At 39.3% G+C, this 22,964-nt stretch overlaps 1 protein-coding gene across 2 annotated transcripts; it reads left to right on the top strand.

The window, feature by feature from the left end:
• Positions 1-3,303: 3,303 nt before the first annotated feature.
• On the top strand, positions 3,304-22,337 carry rab11fip1b (RAB11 family interacting protein 1 (class I) b). 2 transcript variants are annotated; one of them, XM_027141171.2, is made up of 6 exons: positions 3,304-3,834; positions 13,266-13,696; positions 13,812-15,480; positions 19,078-20,055; positions 20,835-20,925; positions 21,536-22,337. In XM_027141171.2, the coding sequence occupies exons 1-6, from the start codon at positions 3,476-3,478 to the stop codon at positions 21,740-21,742; spliced, it is 3,735 nt and encodes a 1,244-aa protein (XP_026996972.2). In that variant the 5' UTR covers positions 3,304-3,475; the 3' UTR covers positions 21,743-22,337. The 2 variants fall into 2 exon arrangements, with proteins under 2 accessions (XP_026996972.2, XP_026996973.2); XM_027141172.2 differs by lacking the exon at positions 19,078-20,055 and having other exon boundaries at positions 3,317-3,834.
• The last annotated feature ends 627 nt before the right edge of the window (positions 22,338-22,964 follow it).

Genomic DNA, 22,964 nt, shown 5'->3' with positions numbered 1-22,964 from the left:
ATGTAGGAATGTAGGGGTTAACAGCTCCAACAAATATTGAGGGGCCAAATTATTCAAGGCCTTATAAGTGAGCATGGGAATTTTAAAATCGATATGATAACTAACAGGAAGCCAGTGCAATTTTTCCAGGATAGGTGTAATGTGCTCCCTTGCACTGGTCCTAGTCAGAATTCTAGCAGCTGAATTTTGTACCAACTGTAATTTACTTAGGGTAGCTTTAGGAACTCCAGCTAGCAAAGATTTACAGTAATCAAAACGTCAAAAGACAAAAGTGTTGATTAACTTTTGAGCCACAGAGAAAGTCAACATAGGACGTAATTTGGCAATGTTTCTGAGATGAAAAAAAAAATGCTTTGACAGTGTTATGAACATGATGGTCAAATGTTAAATCGGCGTCAAATATCACCTCCAAATATCATCATTATGTGAACATATGAGGCTTGCATTTGCTTTTTTCTTTAACTTTTCTAGACCCGATATAAAATAATGATATGAAGTAGAGGACAGGGCTGTTTCAGTGCTGTAGGTGTTGACCATCGTATCCAGTATTTATACCTGGTGAAACACTCCTTAGATTTCAGATGCATATTTAAGCATGCTTTGTTGGCATGTTGATGTCACAGAAGAACTGAAATATAGCAGAAGGTGTAATAAACAAACATGTTAAAGTGGTATAGAATAAGACGGGTTAATCAATAGTTGTTCATAGTTCAAATTATACTAAGGGACAAATAAGAGCAGGACATTTTATAGCCCAGTTAAAAGTCAGTAAAAGTCAACTTGATGCTGGAACTGTGTTCTATACCATCTTTGATTAGCTCTTAATATTATAAAATGAGCCTATTGTGAGTTCAGTGTTTAAAGGGCTATCAGTGGTGGGATTCAGACTTTCACTCTCCCCCTGTAGGGGGCAGTACATACAGTTTTATTGTACAATTAAATGATCAACAGTGAAACCAGTGACAGCTAAAGAGAAAAACAACGATTATCTTATTACAGTGGCATCTTTCAAGGAGTGTCATTATATAACATTCGGTGCGTTCGAAGTAGAAAAAGTGAGTGACCTTGATATGGGAAAAATTTTGATGGATTGACAAAAGGGTCAAAGCAGCAGGTCTTTTAGGTGACGTGCATATGGCTAAGTATACTCAGAATTTGTTCTCTGCTTTTAACCCATCCAAAGTGCACACACACAGCAGTGAACACACACCTGGAGCAGTGGGCAGCCATTTATGCTAAGGCGGCCGGGGAGCAGTTGGGGGGTTCGGTGCTTTGCTCAAGGGCACCTCAGTCGTGGCCGGCCCGAGACTCGAACCCACAACCTTAGGGTTAGGAGTCAGACTCTCTATCCATTAGGCCATGACTTCCCCTATGACTTATTATGAAATGGTCCAAAAGTGGTCCAAGGAAGGACAACAGGTGAACTGGTCAAGTCAAGTAGCTTTCAACCATATATAGCTGTTGCAGTACACAGTGACATGAGACGATGTTTCTCCAGGACCAGATGCTACATAAAACAAAGACAGAGCTAAGGACTTAGTAAGTTGGTCCTAGATACATATGGTGTATCTTTGTACCCTGGTGCAAACAGTGCAAGATTCAAGACAAAAAAGATTGTACAGGACAAAAATACAAGACAACACACAAAAGGCAATACAAAAGACAATAAACAAAAATAGCACCAACCAGTGTAAAGACTGTGCAAAAATACTGGAATGACAAAGCTAAAATGTGCAAAGAGCAAAGTGTGATGGATGTACTATATATGGGAAGTGTGTGAATTTGGTGTAGGTCTGTGCAGTCCATACAGTTGATGTGTGTGTGTTTTGCTCAGTACAGTTCAGTTCAGTTGTTAAGGAGTCTGATGGCTTGTGGAAAGAGTCACATGTCTCATTATTTTCACATGGTGACATGGTCATGAGCACCCAAGGCTCACTGATGTGTTTTGTTAGTGAAGGCTAACCGGTTGAGTAGCACAAACTGATTAAAAAGCAAATGTTAGCAATGATATAGAGAGGTGTCGAGGAACTGAAATGCTTCTCAGCTTGCTGTGTATAAGGCTGCATAACCCTATATTGTGACTTGTGTCAGAGCTGCGAAAGGAGTTATAAGTAATAGTAATGTGACTCATCTGTGAATTATTAAGTTCAGGTTTGTTTTTGTTTGCTGGCAGGACCGCCCTAATGAGAAGAGTATTTTTAGTGGCCTTAAACAATAACAAATATCTGTGTCATTTTTGTCCTTTTAGTGTTACCTTTCCTTACCCTTTCTCACAATAACAAGTGATAATACAAAACAAACCCACTAATAGACAAAAGGCAAGCTGTGTACAATCTGTGCTCGCTGCCATACCACAGTATTGTACAGATCTCTGTCCTACTTGTGTGTGCCATTTCTTTCTTCTTTTATTCTTTTTCTTAAAATAATACCATTTTGACATCCGATAAGCCCACGTTAGGTGTAGACTAGAATCGGTTCACAGAGAAATGTTCTCATATCTAAATACTACCAGGATACACTTCAGTCATGTCTCTCGAGGTTGTATTTATTTTGTTCTAAATGAACAAATATATTGTGATGATGTTTGGTGATATCTGAAAATGGGCTTTTTTTTATTCTGGACAAAAATTCTCATACGTATATTCATGGTCCTTATATATAAGGTACGCAGTGTGCATGGTGTAAACAAACAGATATGACTTCTTATACTTATTAGCTGCAGTACAGTTATTTGTAGCAGCTCTACACTTTAAGATACCAAACACGTCTTGCCTGATTGAATACCTTTGGGTTAAGAATGTGATTGTCTGCATTACATTTATTTGTTTTTTTGTCTGCAATTCAGTGCTTTCCTCTTTGAAAATGACCTGAAAGCTTCTTTTGTTGAACTTTTTTGTATTTCTGTGCTCCAACATGAGGCTGTTTACAGTTGATACGTTCAGTGACCATGAAATTGTTAAGTCAATGTGAAGTTTTACAGATTTAGTCTGGTGTTTTTCCCCTTTTAAGGCGTGAAGTCACGTGCACAGCACACGTGATGACGCACGAATCCATATTAAAGATATAAACAGACTGTGATTCACTGATCAAACCTAAAGGCGTTTAAAGAGGACTATTTTGTCCCCTTATCTTAAATTTACTAACTTTTGTTTTTATTTTTCTATCATTATTTTCAGTCTTATGTATTTATATACGTGTAATTGTGACTTTTTTTTAATATTTTATGCCTTAACCTAGCTGCTTGAGGAGTATTCAGTATTCAGCATTCAGTATTCAGTATAAAATAACATTCTAAGTAACCCGAGCTGTCCAATGGCCGTGCGTCACTTCCCCGTTAGCCACGCCCACCAGTAAACATTAAAAGTTTATTGGAGCGCGAGGAGGTTCGGTCTCACTCTTGGTACAGGATACTTTAACTTCACTTCTCCGTTAAGAAGTGATGTTTAACTAACAGGTCGAGCGCGAGACACCGGTTATGTCTTTGGCGGATCAGAGCCTGCAGTTTTTTCCGGTGAGCGCGCGGGTGTCGGTGCTCCGAGCGCGGGGCCTCCGGATCAAGGGGAAAGATGGCACTAATGATGCGTATACGGCACTGCAGGCGGGCCGAGAGACGTTCCGCACACCGGTGGCGGAGAAGCTCGCGGAGCCGGTGTGGGGCGGGAACGACGCCGCTTTCATCTTCACGCTACCGGCGGACAGCGCGCGCACCGAGGACGGCGTGCCCCTGCAGGTGCGCGTGTTTCACCGCGTCCCGCTCGGAGCGGACAAGTTGCTCGGACTGACCGTCGTTAACGTGCACGAGCTCCGGCAGAACAGCGCGCGCGAGAACCCGCAGTAAGAGATGTTTTACTACCCGGAAATGAGTTTATTGCTTGTGTCTTGTGGTTGGAGAGATTTATTTGAAGGTGTTTATTTTCACTAGGCTCGATTTGATGATCAATTTAATATTGCTCATGATCCAGTAGATCAGCCTGGAAAATTGTTTATTAATTGCTTTCTCATTATTTTAAATAATGTTAGTTATTTTTACTTATTCTAAACAATTTTAATCACTGTAGCAGTGCTGACTTGCATCTGCTGTGTGTGTGTCTGTGTCTGTCTGTGTGTCTGTCTCTGTGTGTCTGTGTGTCTGTCTCTGTGTGTATGTGTGTCTGTCTCTGTGTGTCTGTCTCTGTGTGTCTGTGTCTGTCTCTGTGTGTCTGTGTCTGTCTCTGTGTGTCTGTCTCTGTGTGTCTGTCTCTGTGTGTCTGTCTCTGTGTGTCTGTCTCTGTGTGTCTGTCTCTGTGTGTCTGTCTCTGTGTGTCTGTGTCTGTCTCTGTGTGTGTCTGTGTCTCTCTGTGTGTGTCTGTCTCTCTCTGTGTGTGTCTGTGTCTGTCTCTGTGTGTCTGTGTCTGTCTCTGTGTGTCTGTGTCTGTCTCTGTGTGTCTGTGTCTGTCTCTGTGTGTCTGTGTCTGTCTCTGTGTGTCTGTGTCTGTCTCTGTGTGTCTGTCTCTCTGTGTGTGTGTCTGTGTCTGTCTCTCTGTGTGTGTGTCGTGTCTGTCTCTCTGTGTGTGTGTCGTGTCTGTCTCTGTGTGTCTGTGTCTGTCTCTGTGTGTCTGTGTCTGTCTCTGTGTGTCTGTGTCTGTCTCTGTGTGTCTGTCTGTCTCTGTGTGTCTGTGTCTGTCTGTGTCTGTCTGTGTCTGTCTCTCTGTGTGTGTGTCTGTGTCTGTCTCTGTGTGTGTGTCTGTGTCTGTCTCTGTGTGTGTGTCTGTGTCTGTCTCTCTGTGTGTGTGTCGTGTCTGTCTCTCTGTGTGTGTGTCGTGTCTGTCTCTCTGTGTGTGTGTCGTGTCTGTCTCTCTGTGTGTGTGTCGTGTCTGTCTCTCTGTGTGTGTGTCGTGTCTGTCTCTCTGTGTGTGTGTCGTGTCTGTCTCTCTGTGTGTGTGTGTGTCTGTCTCTCTGTGTGTGTGTGTGTGTGTGTGTGTGTGTGTGTGTGTGTGTGTGTGTGTGTCTGTCTCTGTGTGTGTGTGTGTCTGTCTCTGTGTGTGTGTGTGTCTGTCTGTGTGTGTGTGTGTGTCTGTCTCTGTGTGTGTGTGTGTCTGTCTCTGTGTGTGTGTGTGTCTGTCTCTGTGTGTGTGTGTGTCTGTCTCTGTGTGTGTGTGTGTCTGTCTCTGTGTGTGTGTCTGTCTCTGTGTGTGTGTGTGTCTGTCTCTGTGTGTGTGTGTGTCTGTCTCTGTGTGTGTGTGTGTCTGTCTCTGTGTGTGTCTGTCTGTCTCTGTGTGTGTCTGTCTGTCTCTGTGTGTGTGTGTCTGTCTCTGTGTGTGTGTGTGTGTGTCTGTCTCTGTGTGTGTGTGTGTCTGTCTCTGTGTGTGTGTGTGTGTGTGTGTGTGTGTGTCTGTCTCTGTGTGTGTGTGTGTGTGTCTGTCTCTGTGTGTGTGTGTGTGTGTCTCTGTGTGTGTGTCTCTGTGTGTGTGTCTCTGTGTGTGTGTCTCTGTGTGTGTGTCTCTGTGTGTGTGTCTGTGTCTCTGTGTATGAGTGTCTGTGTGTGTCTGTGTGTATGTCTCTGTGCCTGTGTGTGTCTGTGTGTATGTCTCTGTGCCTGTGTGTGTCTGTGTGTATGTCTCTGTGCCTGTGTGTGTCTGTGTGTATGTCTCTGTGCCTGTGTGTGTGTCTGTGTGTGAGTGTCTGTGAGTGTGTGTGTATATATGTGTGTGCATGATGCCTTGGCATCATGGTGTATTCCCACTTTGTGCCAGGAAAGAAATCCACCACAACCCTAATCAGGATAAAACAGTTACTGAAGACGAATGAATAAACAAATAATTTATATACACTACACAGTCATGCTTCTGTTCACCAGAGTTATTCTCAGTTATAATCTAAATGCTTGTATAGTAAAACTTATCTTTATTCTTATTAACACAAACAATTGCAACCAAAATGTATCACAGCATTTTTACATTTCTGTTAAAAAGCCTTGGAATTGTTTAATGAAATATTAGATACGAGTGGACAGAAATGTTGTTAACGGTTTAGCAGCGATGCAGCTATCAGAATAAAGAAAAATAGTTAAGATTAAAAGAACGTTATTGACATCCGCAACTATTCAGGGTTGCAACAAATTACGACAGCATTCAATTTTTTGCAAAGTAATATTGTCGCTTTAGTTCCTGGTATTCTAACAAGAGAAGGAACTGACTGTTTACCTGTCCACAGACAGTTCATTTTCTTCTCCTTCCTGTTAAAAAGTAGCATTAGAACAAAATGTTACTCTCACTCTTGCTAAGAAAATGCATTCGAGAAACTTGGACTAAATAAATAAAATGTGAAACGTGGCCTAAACTATCATTTACTAACAAATTCTAGCTGACATGCCTGCAGTATTAGTCTGCCCATTGTAATCCATTGTAAGACTACAGCTTAAAGGTACTGAGCATATTTTAGCTTTAAGCAAATCTGTTAATCACCAACATTCACAAGGGAAATAGAGTTTGCAATCTGTGTGATACTTGTCTTCTGAAGAAATGTCAAAGGTGCTGTAATTGCAAATGCAGAATGCTAACTGTACTGATTTTAGCAAAGGTAATTAATATATCAGTCAGAACATCCGTGTAAAAGTAAAGGAAGAAGGCATTTAGAACTGGATTGGTGTGTTCATTCAGGGCTGAACAAGTTTGTGCTGTTGTGTTGATTTCTGCTCGGCTGGCATGTCGTAGCTGGGTGCTAGTCGCAGACAGATGGCAGTCGATCAAGCATGGTAATTGGAAAATTAGACCACACCCTCTTAGACAGTTCCCAGATTTAGTTCTGTCTTAAGCCACCTGACCTGGATTTAGTTACTGTAGATGCAATTTTGATGATCTTTGTGTCCCATTTGTTACGGCAGTAATCATCTCAACAGCACCTGCAAACAAACACGTTATTTAATAAAGAAAATGTACAGTTGTTGACTACGAACTACAAACACTGAGTTATTTATGGAAGGAGTCTATGGCCTGAGTAAGTATGAGTTCTGTCATGGAAAAGAGGTCAGTACAGAAACTTTGCGATGAGGGAAGGATTGTTTATAGCTGCTCTCAGCTTCGCAGGACACTGCATCCCTACCGCCATGCTGATTATTTACATATAACAGCATATAAATAATTAATCAGTCAAGCAGAAAATACCTCAGCTAAGACTCTTTATTTTTTTCTTGTTCGAGGTTAAAGATTAGAGTACCGTCGGTGACTCTTTACCTTTGTCATATTTTATCGTGATTTTTACAGCTGCTTAGTTGATACGGTCACATGACCAGTGCTTTATAGAATAAACTGTATTTAAAAATTTAACAAAATTGAACTTTGTTTGTTCAAAACCTACAAAGCAGTTTCAGTCATTTTATTAGACATTTAAAGGGAGTTAATCATCACTTTTATGTAAACATATTGTTTACACCTCCTGTGTCCTGACACGGCTGGATTTCTGAACCATTATCATTGAACATTTAAATGCCTGGAAAATGAAACAAATAAAAAAAAATCTGATCTTTTTTGTCTTTTATGTGACATATTTTTCAAAGCGGTACATAGATGTTGTTTTTCCGAGACCAAAGCATTAAATGACATCATTGTTGCTGTTGAATGCTTAAGGGATTTGTTTCGAGATCTTATCCCGTTCCAGGCGACCCATTAGACCTTGACGGCTACTCAGCTACGTTTTGCTGTTGCTTTGGCTGTGTTCGTTCTCTCAGAGAGCAGACAACCCTCTAGAGAAATAGCTAAGGCCATTAGGGTGATATAATATATTCTAGCTCTAGACAGACATGCACAGAAGCATGGTTCTAATTCACTCATTTTTATGTTTATGTTTAACCTAGCCTTGCTCGCTTTCCCTTAATCGGACTATTTGATGATTTTAACTCATGTGCTGTAACTTTATCTGCTGAAACCATGTGTCAGATGAGCATGTGATTGAATATGATCTCAAGTAGCCATTATTGATTTCTACTTACCCAGAAGGCAGTGCTGCATCCCGATGTGATTTAATTTATAAATGTCTATCGACCTCCATTTAGCCCAGAACCTTCTGCTGATTAGCACTGGATTTTTTATTTTTTTTTTGTCGTCAGTGAGTTGATTGCTGTCATTGTGTCTACGTGAACAGTCTGTGGTTTGGCAGAGGGATGTACAAGTCAGAATCAGGTCACGTTCAAAATCTCAAGCTTGATTAAATCACTAACAAAGTACAGTTAAAGCCAAAGCACCAAATTGAAATTCACTTGCGATCACTGGAGCTCTTAAACACCTCTAGAAGCTTGGAAAAGCCCTTGAAATGTTTGAGAGCTCTGTACATAAAATAACCCTGCAGCTGAATGACAAGTCACTAGGCTTTGTAATGTGTGTCTACGTGGAATAAGTCCAAGATTATCATTGTTTGCAGTACAATTTTAAAAAAAAACCTTCAGAAATCATGAAGGACATTTTAACAGAACACTCATGAAAGGAATTTTAAATTAAGAGGCGAAATTAAGAATAAATACACACAGAGTAACGATTGTAAACATTCACCGTTGTACATTAATGTGTTGCTTTGAATGTCGAAATGTATAAATTGTACATTAATATAACACCTTTAGAGGTTTACTGCATATGTCATATTATATAAAATGATACAGAATCCAACTTTAGGTTTGTGGGACATTTGCTTTAACAAGCATTTATATGGATTCCTACATTTGCCCACCATTTCACTTATACAAATGTTAACACAAAGTTTCTGTAATCTTGTGTAAGAGTAACATAATGTGTTTAGAAATGTTATTCTATTCTGATCCTGTTCTCATCTGGATGTCAGCCGACTCCTGTTTCTTGACCTGAAATGAAAACCGATCTTGCTTCTTGAAGGCTGATTGAAGGTGTATGTGTGTGTATGTGTGTGTGTGTGTGTGTGTGTGTGTGTGTGTGTGTGTGTGTGTGTGTGTGTGTGTGTGTGTGTGTGTGTGTGTGTGTGTGTGTGTGTGTGTGTATGTGTGAGAGTTTCCCTTAAATGGTTCTCCTGGTAGATGTTTCACATTTATTTGCCACATGATGTCATGTTCAAATCATCAGTAAATCTTAAAGCAAACTTTGTCATAAACTTCTTTATTGTCTTTAACACAAGCACTAGAACAGACAATTTAGAAAACTGTTACAACACTTAGATTTATTGTATTGTATAATTATAAACTAGTTAGAATACTTGTGTGGTTTAAGATGTGGACTTGTCTGGCCAAAGTGATGCTAATGCATATGACTAGGGCTGCAGCTAGCAACGATTTTAGTAATCGTGTATCCTATCGTTTATTCCATCGATTAATCGGATAAGAAATACTTTTTCTTTATTAAAGAGGAATACTAAATATGCAAGAGCAATCATAATGATTTAGACTTAATGCAAACGCTAACGTTACCTCGTGTCAGCTCGCTCAGTGGACTCGATGCGAGGACGGAGTGTTTTTGGATGAGATGTTGTGGTTCGCCAGTTCATTCTTACAGGAAAAAAAACGCTGTACAGAGTTTTCTTTCTATTTTATTTTGAAATGATTACAAACATTGGAAACTTTCAGACATTTTTTTTTCCCGTCTGAATCTTCTCCTCGTCCCTCACCGCTTTCTCCCAGTTCCTCCGTTTTACATTTTGTCATTTTGCAGCGTCTGTGTTTACATCACAGGTCCAGAGTTTATCAGGTTGTGTTTCAGTAATAATGGTACACGGGGAAACGCAGTGTTCTGTGTGTAGTTACAGTAAATGGGCTAAACGAAGGTTCGAGGCAAATCATTATTTCCAAGCAATCATTTTTTTTGTGCACGAATGACTCTTTTCCTCAAGGAATCGTTTCAGCCCTACATATGACTATCACATCTATGTAATATGAGATGCTATGAAATATACACTTATGTTCCAGTTTATTAGGAACACTTGTACATCTGCTCATTTATGCAGTCAATCAGGTGTCAGCGGGTCAAGTGCTTCAGTTAATCTTCATATCAAACATCGGAATGGAAAAAAACTCTGATCTATATGACTCTACACATGGCATGGTTGTCGGTGTCAGATAGGCTGATTTGAGTATTTTATAAACTGCTGTCTCTAGACGTTACGCACAATTAATTTTATTTTAAGTGACATACAGCTAAGTACGGTGACCCGTACTCAGAAATCATTCTCTGCATTTAACCCATTGCTCAAGGGCACCTCAGTCGTGGTATTGCCGGCCCGAGACTCGAACGCACAACCTTAGGGTTAGGAGTCAAACTCTCTAACCATTAGGCCACGACTTCCCCGATGTTGTCAAAAACAAACAACATCGATTGAGCAACATTTCTGTGGGTCATTGTTGATTAGAGAAGTCAGATAGAGTTAATTATATCATCAGTCTTTGCAGTTGCGGTGAGCAGAAAAGCATCTCAGCATGCACAAAGCATCCTGCCGTAACAGCAGATGGTCAAATTAGGTTTCATTCCTTTCAGCTAAGAACAACAATCTGAACATAGTCACAGAGATCAGATCTTTTTCCGCCATTCTGATGATTGATGTGGGCATTAACTGAAGCTCTTGACGTGTAACTGCTTGATTTGTATGCATTGTGATTAGCTGATCGAATAAGTGCATAAATAAGCAGCTGGTAAAGTGGATGATGAGTATATCAGGATAATATTTTCGGTGTTACTGTACATATAACTTAAACAGAGCAATAGTGTGTAAAATGAAATGTAATCACAGAATATTCAATGTTAAAATCAAATCCTTGAATTAAGCTCCTGTTTAAAATGTCGAAGCCATTAATGCAAAATAGTTCTCTAAAAAAAATCAAGGCTCCAGGACCTTGGTGCCACACAACATACACGCAATCGGTGTACACATAATTCACCGCATATTAGCCGTCCAGCAAAGTAAGCAAATATATAGGGCAAGAGCAGGAAATGACAAGAGGATTTTATCTGACCTCAGTCAACAGTTGAGATGGAGAAACTTCCTGACTGATCTCATCAGACTTTTCACTAACACTATTCATGTTCACTCAGAAAGAACAGGCCATATATTGACATATTAAAGGGATTCAGAGTAGAACTTAAATACAACAAGATTAAGATCAGAGCAAAACAACAGGACGAACGCTGACTGAGAGACGAGAAGGTGATGCCGATTGCGATAGTAAAACTTTAAGAAGTATACAAAAAGCAATGGGTGGATTTTTTTTTATTTAATCAGAGCAACATTACTTGTGTATGTAGATGAGGGCAGTTAATGTTTTTCCTGTGACGTGGCTCGAGCAGCAGGTAGAAACATGCAGTGGTTTGCATAAAGAGTTGTAAAGGAAGTATGTGCTAACATTCATCCTCTTCTCTTGGTAGCTGTCGTGTGATAGCGGTTGAGATAGCAAAGGTGGAGCAAATAAAGGAAAACAGTACATCTGCTATGTACATGTGACAGACCTCGAAGGCAGGATCTTACACTTTTTTGAAAAGCTTCTATAAGGTTTAAATGGACTCGGTTAAGGTTAATGGTCAGAAATGGTTTGCTCTAATTTGATACTAGTTATCTGGTGTAGATGCCTCTCCTGGTCATTCAGCCTGACACTGGATGCCTTTTAAACCCAGTTTATTACATTTACCCTTATCCAGAATGACTTGCAACTGAGGGTTAAGGGCCTTGCTCAGGGGCCCAGCAGTGGCAGCTTTGTGGACCTGGGGTTCGAACCCGTGATCTTCCAATCAGTAGCCCAACACCTTAACCACTGAGCTACTACATCCCAGTGGTTATTATATAGTTATTCATCTAAAACTCTGTTATTCAGTAACTGCTGTGAAATTTACAAATAGTGAAACCAACAGGACAAGTACATAAAGTGAGAAGTCTAAAATGATCCTCTGTGTAGATGTGTGTGTCTGGGTGTGTGTTCATTTTCCAGTGACCTTTAGATGATCGTGCTGAATCTGCACTCCCAGGTTGCATAATTGGGGCAGAAACACTCCTAAAACCTTGGCATGTCGGTACGTGATACCAGATCGTCTGGAATGTTCTACATCAGCTTTCTATTTCTCTGTTTGTGGGAGTGACGGAAAACATGTTTCTCTGTGAATAAGTAAAACGAGGTTCGAAGCATCTGCTATGTAAAGTGTAATGGTTAATGACAAAACTGGTTGTCCTCACAGTGTGTACTGTAGCTAAATATGATGATAATATGATGGGAGTGTAGAAGTGATTTTTTGTTATGTTGATGTGAATTAACATAACTTTTTTTTTTTTTTAAACATAATTTTGATGTGAAAATGTGAACCTGATTGACTCGGTTCACAAATTTGCATAGTTCCCTCTGGAAAGTCATCCATTTGAGTTTTGTTCCGTCTTCATCACACAGTGTTCTTCTGCCCCCCACCATTTGTTTGTGTTGCCCCACGTGCACTTGTAGCATTCATTTTTAAATACTCACACACACACCGTGCCAGAGGAACGCTGCATACAGGCGTGTATTTAAATCAAGTATAAAGCCGCCCTTATGAGTGTACAACACACACCCATTCCAGTTTGGGATTTTACGTCAGCGACAGGTTCTCTGGGGTTTTATGCCTGATGAGCTGTTTCTCCATAGTGATGCACTCAATAATGTGGTTCTGCTGCTCCTGTTCGAACATGATATTAATGTATGATGTGTATTGAGTCTCTTTATCAGCAGGATGTGGTCTTTCCTGTGTTCTTATGTCCCCTAAAAATGACACAGCTGCACTTTTCACTTGAACACCTTATTAAAGAATGCAGAAAGTGTGTGTTTGTGTGTGTGTGTGTGTGTGTGTGTGTGTGTGTGTGTGTGTGTGTGTGTGTGTGTGTGTGTGTGTGTGTAAAAAAGAAAGGATGAGAATGGAAAAGGAGATCAAAGTGCAGAGAGTATATTTTGAGGAGGAAGAGAAAGAAAGGATACAGATTGAAAGAGAGAAAGAAAGACCACAAGTTGGAAGGATGGATGAGGAAAAAGAGCATAAGGATGGCAATGGGGATGGAAAAACAACATAGAAAGATTAAGGAGAAAGAAAGATAAGGTTTGAAAGAGAGACAGAAGAAGAAAGGAGAAGGATAGATGATGAAGAAAAAGAGAGGGTAAGGATGGAGAGAGAGAAAAGGATGGAGGAGGAAGAAAACGAGAGGATAAGGGTGGAGAGAGAGAAGGAAGAACAAAGGATTACACAGCATTTTGTGTAAGTTGGGGAAGTGATGGATGTTTCCTTTCTCACCCATTTGACCCATTTTGTTGTGCTGCTGCTTGTCTCTTGCAGGTGGTTTAAGCTGTTAAATAAGGCCGGGAAAGCCGACAAGGCGCGTGGTGAGGTTCTGCTGGACATTCAGTTCCTGAAGAGCAGCATGAGCGTCAGCATGATTGACCTCTCTGACAAATCACACTCGCGCCTCGGAAAGTTTAAGGACAAACTGCGGGGCAAAAAGAAAGACGGGCTGAGCGACTCGGCCTCCGCCATTTTGCCTTCGGTCAGTCAGATTCTGACTGACAGTGAGGGAGAGATGGACGGAGAGACGGAGGGAGAGTCGACAAAAAAGAAGAAGAACAAACTAAAGTCTCTCTTTGTTCCTAAATCCAACATGAAGCGTAACTCTCTGTCTCAATCCATGTCCTCTTTAAAGGCGCTTCCTGATAAAAACTCCTCCATCAGCTCTAGCACGTCCTCAGGCCTCAACGTGGACTCTTCAGAAGGTAAGAAATATCTCATTCTAATATTTTTTTATTTATTAAACACTAAATGTATAGAGATGTATTTATAGAAATTATTTTGGTGTTCTTATTAATGATGATTTTATCTTATTTGAAGGAAAGAAAAAGAAGAAATTTACTTTTTTAACACACAAGCGGAATGGAAGCACAGACAGCAAGGCATCCAATCATAGTGACTTAACCTTTGGCTCGGCCAATCAGAATCCTCCGCCACAGACTGATATATGCGTAAATGGGAGTCATGTATACAGAGAACAAAACCAGCCTGAAGAAGTGCAGGAAATGGAGGAGGATGAGGAGGGGGAGAATGAGGAAGAAGAGGAGAGCTGGTCAAGAGAGGAAGAAGAACAGAAACGATTGGAGGAAGAAAAGAGGAGGGAAATTGAAGAGGAGAGAATGAGGAAAGAGAAAGAGCAGCACAGAAAGGAAGAGGAGGAAAAAGAAAGGGTAAGGCACGAGAGAGAGAAAGAGGAGCAAAGAAGAAGAAAGGAGGAGGAAGAAAATGAGAGGATGAGGATGGAGAGAGTGAAGGAAGAGGAAAGGAGGAGGATGGAAGACCAAGAAAAAGAAAGGATAAGGATAGAGAAAGAGAGGGAAGAACATAGGAGAAAGATGGCAGAGGAGAAAGAAAGGATTAGGATGGAAAGAGAGAAGGAGGAAGAAGAAAGGAGAAGGATGGAGGAGAAAGAAAAAGAGATGATAAGGATGGAGAGAGAGAAGGAAGAACAAAGGAGGAAGATGGCAGAGGAGAAAGAAAGGATAAGGATAGAAAGAGAGAAGGAAGAACAAAGGAGAAGGATGGAGGAGGAAGAAAAAGAGAGGATTAGGATGGAGAGAGAGAAGGAAGAACAAAGGAGAAGGATGGAGGAGGAAGAAAAAGAGAGGATTAGGATGGAGAGAGAGAAGGAAGAACAAAGGAGAAGAATGGAGGAGGAAGATAAAGAGAGGATTAGGATGGAGAGAGAGAAGGAAGAACAAAGGAGAAGGATGGATAAGGAAGAAAAAGAGAGGATTAGGATGGAGAGAGAGAAGGAAGAACAAAGAAGAAGGATGGAGGAGGAAGAAAAAGAGAGGATTAGGATGGAGAAGGAAACCAAAGAACAAAGGAGAAGGATTGAGGAGGAAGAAAAAGAAAGAATTAGGATGGAGAGAGAGAAGGAAGAACAACAGAGAAGAATAAATGCAGAAGAAAGAGAGAGGCCGTGGATAGAGAAAGGGGAGGAAAAGAGAAAGTTGGAAGAGGAAGAAAGTATGAGGATGAAGAGAGAAAAGGAAGAACAGATGAGAAGGTTGGAGGAGGAACAAAAAAAGAAAGCGGTGGAGGCAGAAGTGTTGAGGAGAAAGATGGCAGAGGAGAAAGACAGGAAAAGGGCTGAGGAAGACGAAAAGATGAGGATTGCTGAAGAGGAAAGGAAGAAGGAAGAGAAGAAAAGAGCAGAAAGAGAACGAATGATGGAGGAGGAGAAAAAACTGAGAGAGGAGAAAAGGATTGAAACGGAGAGGCGGTTAGCAAATGAGAAAAAAGCCAGGGAGGAAGAAGAGAGAAAAGTAGCAGAAGAGAAGGAGAAACAACGGAAAGAAGAACAAGTCCGAGAAGAAAAAGAGAGGAAAAGGAGAAAAGAAGAGGAGCAGGAACTAAGGAATAAGGAGATGGAGGAAAGGAAAAAGAAGGAGAGATTGGGAATGGAAGAAACTTTATTTGAAGAGAGCGTCATCTCCCAGTCCACTGACTTCACACGTTCAGCCAGAATCTCTGCTAAACCAAGGTGAGTGTCTGTGTTTGTTTAATATAAAGAACACAAATGAAACTCTATTCTACGTAGTGCTGTAGTACGCAACAAGCAGAGTACGAGTCTACAACGTGAAGTACAGTAGTATGCACCAGAGCAAGTATTTTCTGTTACACCCACTATGTGCAGTAGTTTGAGCTAAAATAATGTATTATTTAGCTGCAGTAGTTTAGCACTCGATTAGATATAGTAGGATACACTGAAGTGAAATAGTACTTATCCCCTTACAAAGTGCAGTAGCGCATGTACTTTACCAAGGCAGAATATTATTTCGCACACTATTAGTAGTAGTATGCACCAGAGACATTCTTATTTAGCACCCTATTGAATGCAGTAGTATGCACTGAGGTGAAATATTATTTAGCACCCTACTAACTGCAGTAGTAGGCACCACAAGTGCAAGTGCACAAGTACACTATTAGGTATTACAAGTGCACAAGTACACTATTAGGTATTACAAGTGCACAAGTACACTATTAGGTATTACAAGTGCACAAGTACACTATTAGGTATTACAAGTGCACAAGTACACTATTAGGTATTACAAGTGCACAAGTACACTATTAGGTATTACAAGTGCACAAGTACACTATTAGGTATTACAAGTGCACAAGTACACTATTAGGTATTACAAGTGCACAAGTACACTATTAGGTATTACAAGTGCACAAGTACACTATTAGGTGCAGTGTTGAAAATCACATTTGGAGTCATTTAGGCCAGAACCGTAGCCTATGTACATTTTTAATTCTTTACTGCTGTTAAACTCAGTCTAGTGCAACTAACACCTAGTGTAAATAGATTACTAACTAGTAACTAGTTCACTTATCATCTATTACAAACACTGTGTTTTCATCCTCCTTTATCACACACTTTCTTTTTCCACACATGACCGTGATAAGTTGGTGTTAATGTAAATGTGTATTCCCGGTTCATGTTCGAATGTGATAATTTATCTAAACGCAGGTGCATGAAAACACACATTGTTGCATGGTGTTTTGTGACTTTAGGCAAAAAAAAATGCTGTTATGCTCATTAACAAGCTTATCTTATATCCTAACAGCTTTAGTATTTGCATGTGCACTTTAACACAGCTGAGCTTTATAACAAGCCAGGAGCGCTTTGACATGCTATATAGCACTCAGTACTGTGATCCCTTTGGTAAAATCTGGGCTGTTTGGATGGATGTGATCACAGAAATTGCACATAATTATGGACCAAAATCATCTCTTTACATCGCTGTGCTTGTAAAAAAAAAAAAAAGGTGCTTTCTGTCCACAGCTTGATATAAACCTAATCAAATCTGACTGCAGGAAGTGACAAATGAAGAAAACACTTTTGCGCGTACATTTCCAGTCCTGTCCTTTTCCCACATGCCCCTCAGTTAAAGTTTTTCCTGTCAGATTTAATTTGTGCTTTGTGGAACCAAACAGAAACAAACTGAAAGGATTAATTTCACTGTTTTCGAAACTGCAAACAGGCTGACTTTGGAAAAAGAGCCCTTTTCTGGGCCACTTACCCTCAAATAAATTTCTGTGAACATTTCAAGTCTGTTTTGTTTATTTCAGCTCTAGTACGGTTTGTTGGATGGATGTTAGGAGTCTTACAAGAGTGTTAGGGCTGTGCTTCTTCACATAGGGTCAGTGATGCATGTTCGGTTGGCCTGTGGTAGATTTTATTATTTTTTTCATTTTGTGCCGGTAGTGGAAACTTTATTAATATTAAACATTTATTATATTTATGTGTGAGTTCTTGGTTATTAGACCGCCAGCCGTGATACAGCGACCCCTGGTGCAGGGAGGATTAAGTGCGTGTCTGCTAGTTAGTTATTTACTCCTGCAAAAGCTTCATGGAAAACTGGACCAGATGCAGAAATAGCCTTCGTTGTCAGAAACACAGCATGAATCTGATCTCTTCAGCAGTGGTATATAACACCGATCTGCCATGAGCAGCTCATTAAAGTTCTACGAAGATCATCATGTCCTAAGACGATATTTAGCACCTTTGTGAAATATTCAGTAGGCCTTCAGTAAGTTCAGTAGAGTCTATGGCTGCATACAGGAGTGTAAACTTGTCTCTTTACAAGCTTTTAATTCAGGTGAGTTATTAAGAACTCTGGTTAAATAGTGATTCATTAAGCGTTAGCAAAATTTGATACAATGCTAAAAGTATCATTATAACACACTAACCAAATCAAAATAAATGATTTTTAAGCCAAGCCTCCTTGTCATGGTCTGTCTTGTTTTTTTTCCTCTCTGTGGTTTAATGCTGACTGCTGATGTGTAAGGTATTTCTAACCCCTACCAACATTCCTTGTTGTTTTTTAACTGAGGGAATGATTTACAACTGAAGTCTGCCCACAGGAAATCTCTGCATGCCCCAAAAAGCTGATCTGGCGATTCTAATCCTCTGACTCATGTACTTTAAAAGCCTCATAAACTAGATTCTGACTTCAGGAAGGTGGGTGTAGTGTTTTAGGGTGGAGGATGACTTCTCAGTTCTTAGTACTTCATTTAAACTTTCCTCATGGAAGATTAAGCAACTTTGTACAGACATTTTAGATGAATGTACAAGTATTAAAATGAAGCTGGTCTTGCTAGAGACATGTTAAAATGTTAAAGAACGAATTATACATTTATTGTCTTCTATGCCACCTTCACCACTTCACACCTGAAACCATTTATATAGAGGACCGATTAAAGCTATGGTGTATATTATTCATGCCAAAGCTAAAAATATTTTTAAAATACTTTACTTCAATTATTGTACCGAGTAAGGTAAATCTGGCTGAATCTCACTTTGTTAATGAAAAACTTTATAGCAAAATCCAAGACTGGAACTATGGTATAGTTATGAAAGCAGGTCCAATTGCTATCTGTTAATTAAAGATACTTTCTTTTATTTGTTCAGCTTTAAATATGTAGCACTTTTCATAATAAGATACAAAAGAACTTTATCTGGAGAGTCATCATATTCACACTGACGTTTTAGACATTTCAGTGCGATCTCTGACTAAAAACTGTCAGATTAACCCAGTTAACACTCACGGATTTAAAGATCTCAATGACTCAAAACCTTCACAGAATTTAAGGTCATAGATCTTTATCAGTAAATCACATGGACAGGACCTGTCGTCATAATTCTACCACAAATACAGTTTTGAGCACAAAAAAGAGCCAAATGCTATAGTAAATAGCTGCAGTAAATAGTTACTTATCTAATATGTGCCTCAACATCATTATATGCCTATTACACTCTAATGTGGCCTATATATATATATATATATATATATATATATATATATATATATATATATATATATATATATATATATATATATATAAAGGAAGGTCTCAGGCGAAATCAAAATGTCTGTCCATTAAAGACTGACTATGACAGACAGAATTTCCAGACCTGGATAACTACAAACCCTCAGACACTCTAGCTATTTTTTCTTAAACCATACAGGTCTTAGACTGCTATTTTCTGTCATGCACACAGTATACAAGTATACAGTATACTCTGGCTAAAGCACTTACTTTTTTTGTTTTTACTCACACCCTGCTCCTTAAGTGTGTCTGTGTCTCAAGCGTCTATGGTAAACTCCAACCCCTTTTGGGACGACGATTTAGATGCTGGCGTTTTTATCAGTGTTGAAGAGAGAACTGCTAAAAAAGGACATGCCCTATTACCTCCACAATTGACAGGACCGAATGTTGCCTTCGGAGGTGCTCCTAAACAGCTTTCCCATTCAAAAGAAGTCTCAAAACGTCAAGCACCTCAACCACCAGGTTTGCCAAAGATGACCAGCTTTGATCTAGGAAGGAAAGAGAGACAGCATGAGAGCAACATCTTGTCAGTCTCTCAAGATGACAATCAAGTTCTTACTAATCCATTCACATGTGATGAACCAGTGCCTGTAAAACACAAGAGACCAGCACCAAAACCAGGAAGTGGGATATCTGTGTCTAAAGATGTTGGCAATATCCTAACAGAAAGAACTTCTCACCTTGAGATAATAGGAAGTGCTTCGAGTATCAAAGATAATCCACCAAATGATATTACAGTCGAAGATGTCAGAAGTGACCTTACTTATGAACTGTCAAAAAGAGAAGAACGTCTGGAGCACATAGTTGAGCCCGACACTGCAAAACCAAACGCTCCATCATTTGCCAATTGGGATTTGTTTCCAGAACCTGTGGTTTGCAGAACTGAAGAACTGCCAATCATGGAAAGATCTCAAAGAAAGTCTAGAGCTCCTCTTCCTCCAAGTAAACCCAAAAGAACTGGAGATCACAGCACACAACAACAGCAACAAGCTCTTACATATAAGACTAACTTTGAGCAAGCCCAAGAGAACGCATCTGTTTCTAGTATGGAGACACCTGCAAACAACGCTCCTACATTATCCACTGTTTCATCCTCTACGTTCACTTCACTTCATGATAAATCCGGGTTGGTGGAGACGGGTTCTGGTTCTAGGTGGGGTAAAGTGGTACCCAATGATGCAGGTGAAGTAAGGGAAGAAGTTGCTCCCACCTCAGTAATCAGGTGAGATTCCTCTAAATAGTCATCCATCTAGCCGTAGTTAATATTAGACCTAGTAGAGTGAGTTTTGGTGATGTACATTGGTGGTGTACAGTAATCCTCAAACTAGGGGTGTGAAAATACCCCGTCTATACAAATGACATTTCTATTTAGACCCAATTTTAATAAGTTGGTTTCCATGGCACAGTTAAATCAATGTTTACACATTCAAAACCAGCTCTGGGATTTTTAGAAATTTTTTATTTTATGTTTTTTGACGCTCACTGTGGAGAAATCGCCTAACTGTGTTGTAGTTATTGGAGGACCAACTATGTTCTGAACGCTCCAAACAACTCATAATGCTGAATCCTCTTTATTTTGCGACAGATATTGCAACTGCAACAGATCTTTTCTTTCTGTAGGAACCTAGAAGTCATCATTGTCTACCAGTCACTTCTTGTCATTTCTGCACTTCTTCTAATGTACTTCCTAGTCCTGATTTTGCAGCCCAGATAAAACAAACAATAGCTACATAGCTTCATTCAAATTCTATAATTTGGACCTGGAACTTATGTCAGTCAGCACATGTTTTTTATTCACCACTGTTCAAGCATTTGTCTGGTGAACAAATTGATGATTGCCATCTGGGGGAATAACCCTCTTTTGTAATAATGCTCTATTCCTGATGAAGATCACATTCTATTGTATAACTTGGTGTGCCCTGTTGCTCATGTCAGCTGTGTCACATGAATAAGTGCTATTTAATGAAAGAACATTAACAGTCCTGTTCTGTCCATCTACAGGCAGCATGCTGTGAAACCCCTGAGCACTGCACAGAAACAGCCTGAAACTCACGAATCTAGAGTAACTGACAAAACACAGCCCAATACAAAGGTACTACAATTACATAATTGTGAATGAATGAATGAAAGAAAACTTAATGCAATTTGGTAATGTATATGTATTTGTATAATGTATTTAATGAATTTATGTCCAAGTCAGAGAAATCTGATTACATTAATAACTAGTGTAAAGTAAAACTAGTCAATTGTGTTGTTGTATAGCCTGTTAAATATTTTCTGACTGTGTAATGTTCAGTCATAAGAAGCACTTTACTGCTCTTATTAAAAAAATCTAGGTTTCCTGTATTCTATACTCAGTGTGTGCCAGAATTAAATTGTGTGTTTTTAATACTTCTTCCTTGGAAAGCTATAATACATAAGTAAATTGTAAATAATAATTAAAATAACAGTCCAATTGTTGTGTTTTAACAAACGTTGTGTTTTGCTGCATTTTGCATGCTGAGTATCGCAACCTACTACATGATTGAATATAATGAATGTATAACTAAAATTTTCCTTTTGCTTACTGACATTAATGTTAAAACTAGGTTAAGAAATAGACATGCAGAATGACTGTGGAGGATCCTCATAAGATAAAAATAAAACTGTGTGTGTGTGTGTGTGTGTGTGTGTGTGTGTGTGTGTGTGTGTGTGTGTTTCAGGCTGTAGAAGAGGTGATGAAAGGTCCGTATTCTCAGTTGACACAGGCTGAGCTGATCTCTCTGGTATTGCGGCAACAGGAACAGATTTCACAGCGTGATACTAGGATCAAGGAACTGGAGCAATACATTGATAACCTGGTGGTGCGTGTGATGGAGGAAAAACCAAGCATTCTGATGAACCTGAACACAAAGAACAAATCTATGTGAGCACTCGGACAACAGGAGGTGCTGAAGAAAGTGCAGAGTGAATAAATACTTGTATGCTGACTTTTTGACAGATCTCTGCCTATGCTAAACTTGATTTTGCTAGTATCACATTCACTGCAGTGCAAAGTCTATGGTGTTAAAGTCTTTATTACTGAGATAAACACATCAACAGGGGATTTATTCCTCCTCACATTCATAAACCTCTGCTATTTCTACATATCATGGGACAGAATCAAATATATAACATTGTCTTTCTACTGTTTCCTGTTTTGTAAGTTCAGGTTTTGTTCACTAGTGGACAGAATAAGAGCTCTTTGTACCTACTGTGATTAATAGTTCCTTTTTTGGTGAAACACTGAGTGTGTGTGGGGGGGACACACACCAAGAACACAAAATATTGCCTTATTCAGGATATCGTGTAAAATGCCTGCAATATGAGTGCAATACAGTATCCCTAAAGCACTTTAATCTGACACGTTTTCTTCTTTTTGAAATCTGTAAATATAAATGAATATACATACTTTACTTCTTTTCATTTGAACGTTTGAAATGATGTTCATTTTCATTCTGGAATAAAGAATCACTTTGCAATAGAGTTACCTATTTAAGCATTTTTTTAATGTTGCAGCAGATATTCGGATATTTTATTACAGTACAGGCTCACGGCCCAGTATGCTAAATTAACAATAATTAACAGTCTGAAAACACTAAAATTCATTTAGCTGATATTCTGATAGTTGATAGATTTATCAGGAGCAAGGGAAGGTTTAGAATGTTAAACTTTGCACACAGATCTATAGATATTCCTGGACCAAAGCTGTTCACCTGCGTGCAGATTCTGTACATCTTAAACCACTTTGGTTCAGATGAAGACCCTTTGCTTAATGTTGCAGTCTTATGAAACGACAACAGCAACAAATAATTGTGTTTTACGTCATCACAAGTAATTTACTATAAATTATATTATGCTAATAACAGCTTAATAAGGCGGACACAGAGGTAACCAAAAGATTTAGATGACACGAGAGTACTCATCGCCATTAAGAGAAGGATAGTAGGAGTATAATTTTATTATTTAAAGAATTCTCAACTACAAATAATCTCCTTTTCCTAACATTAAAGGATTTAATGATATTCTGTTAAATTGTTCCTTACAATTTACGTCTTCGTAAATTTGAGTGAGTGGTTAATTAATTAATCATATTTATATTCATCAGCTGCC

This window comes from Tachysurus fulvidraco, chromosome 20 (assembly GCF_022655615.1).
Source record: "Tachysurus fulvidraco isolate hzauxx_2018 chromosome 20, HZAU_PFXX_2.0, whole genome shotgun sequence".
NCBI classification, from domain to species: Eukaryota; Metazoa; Chordata; class Actinopteri; order Siluriformes; family Bagridae; genus Tachysurus; species Tachysurus fulvidraco.
The sequence above is the reverse complement of the archived record's forward strand: the minus strand, read 5'-3'. Positions and strand labels throughout refer to the sequence as shown.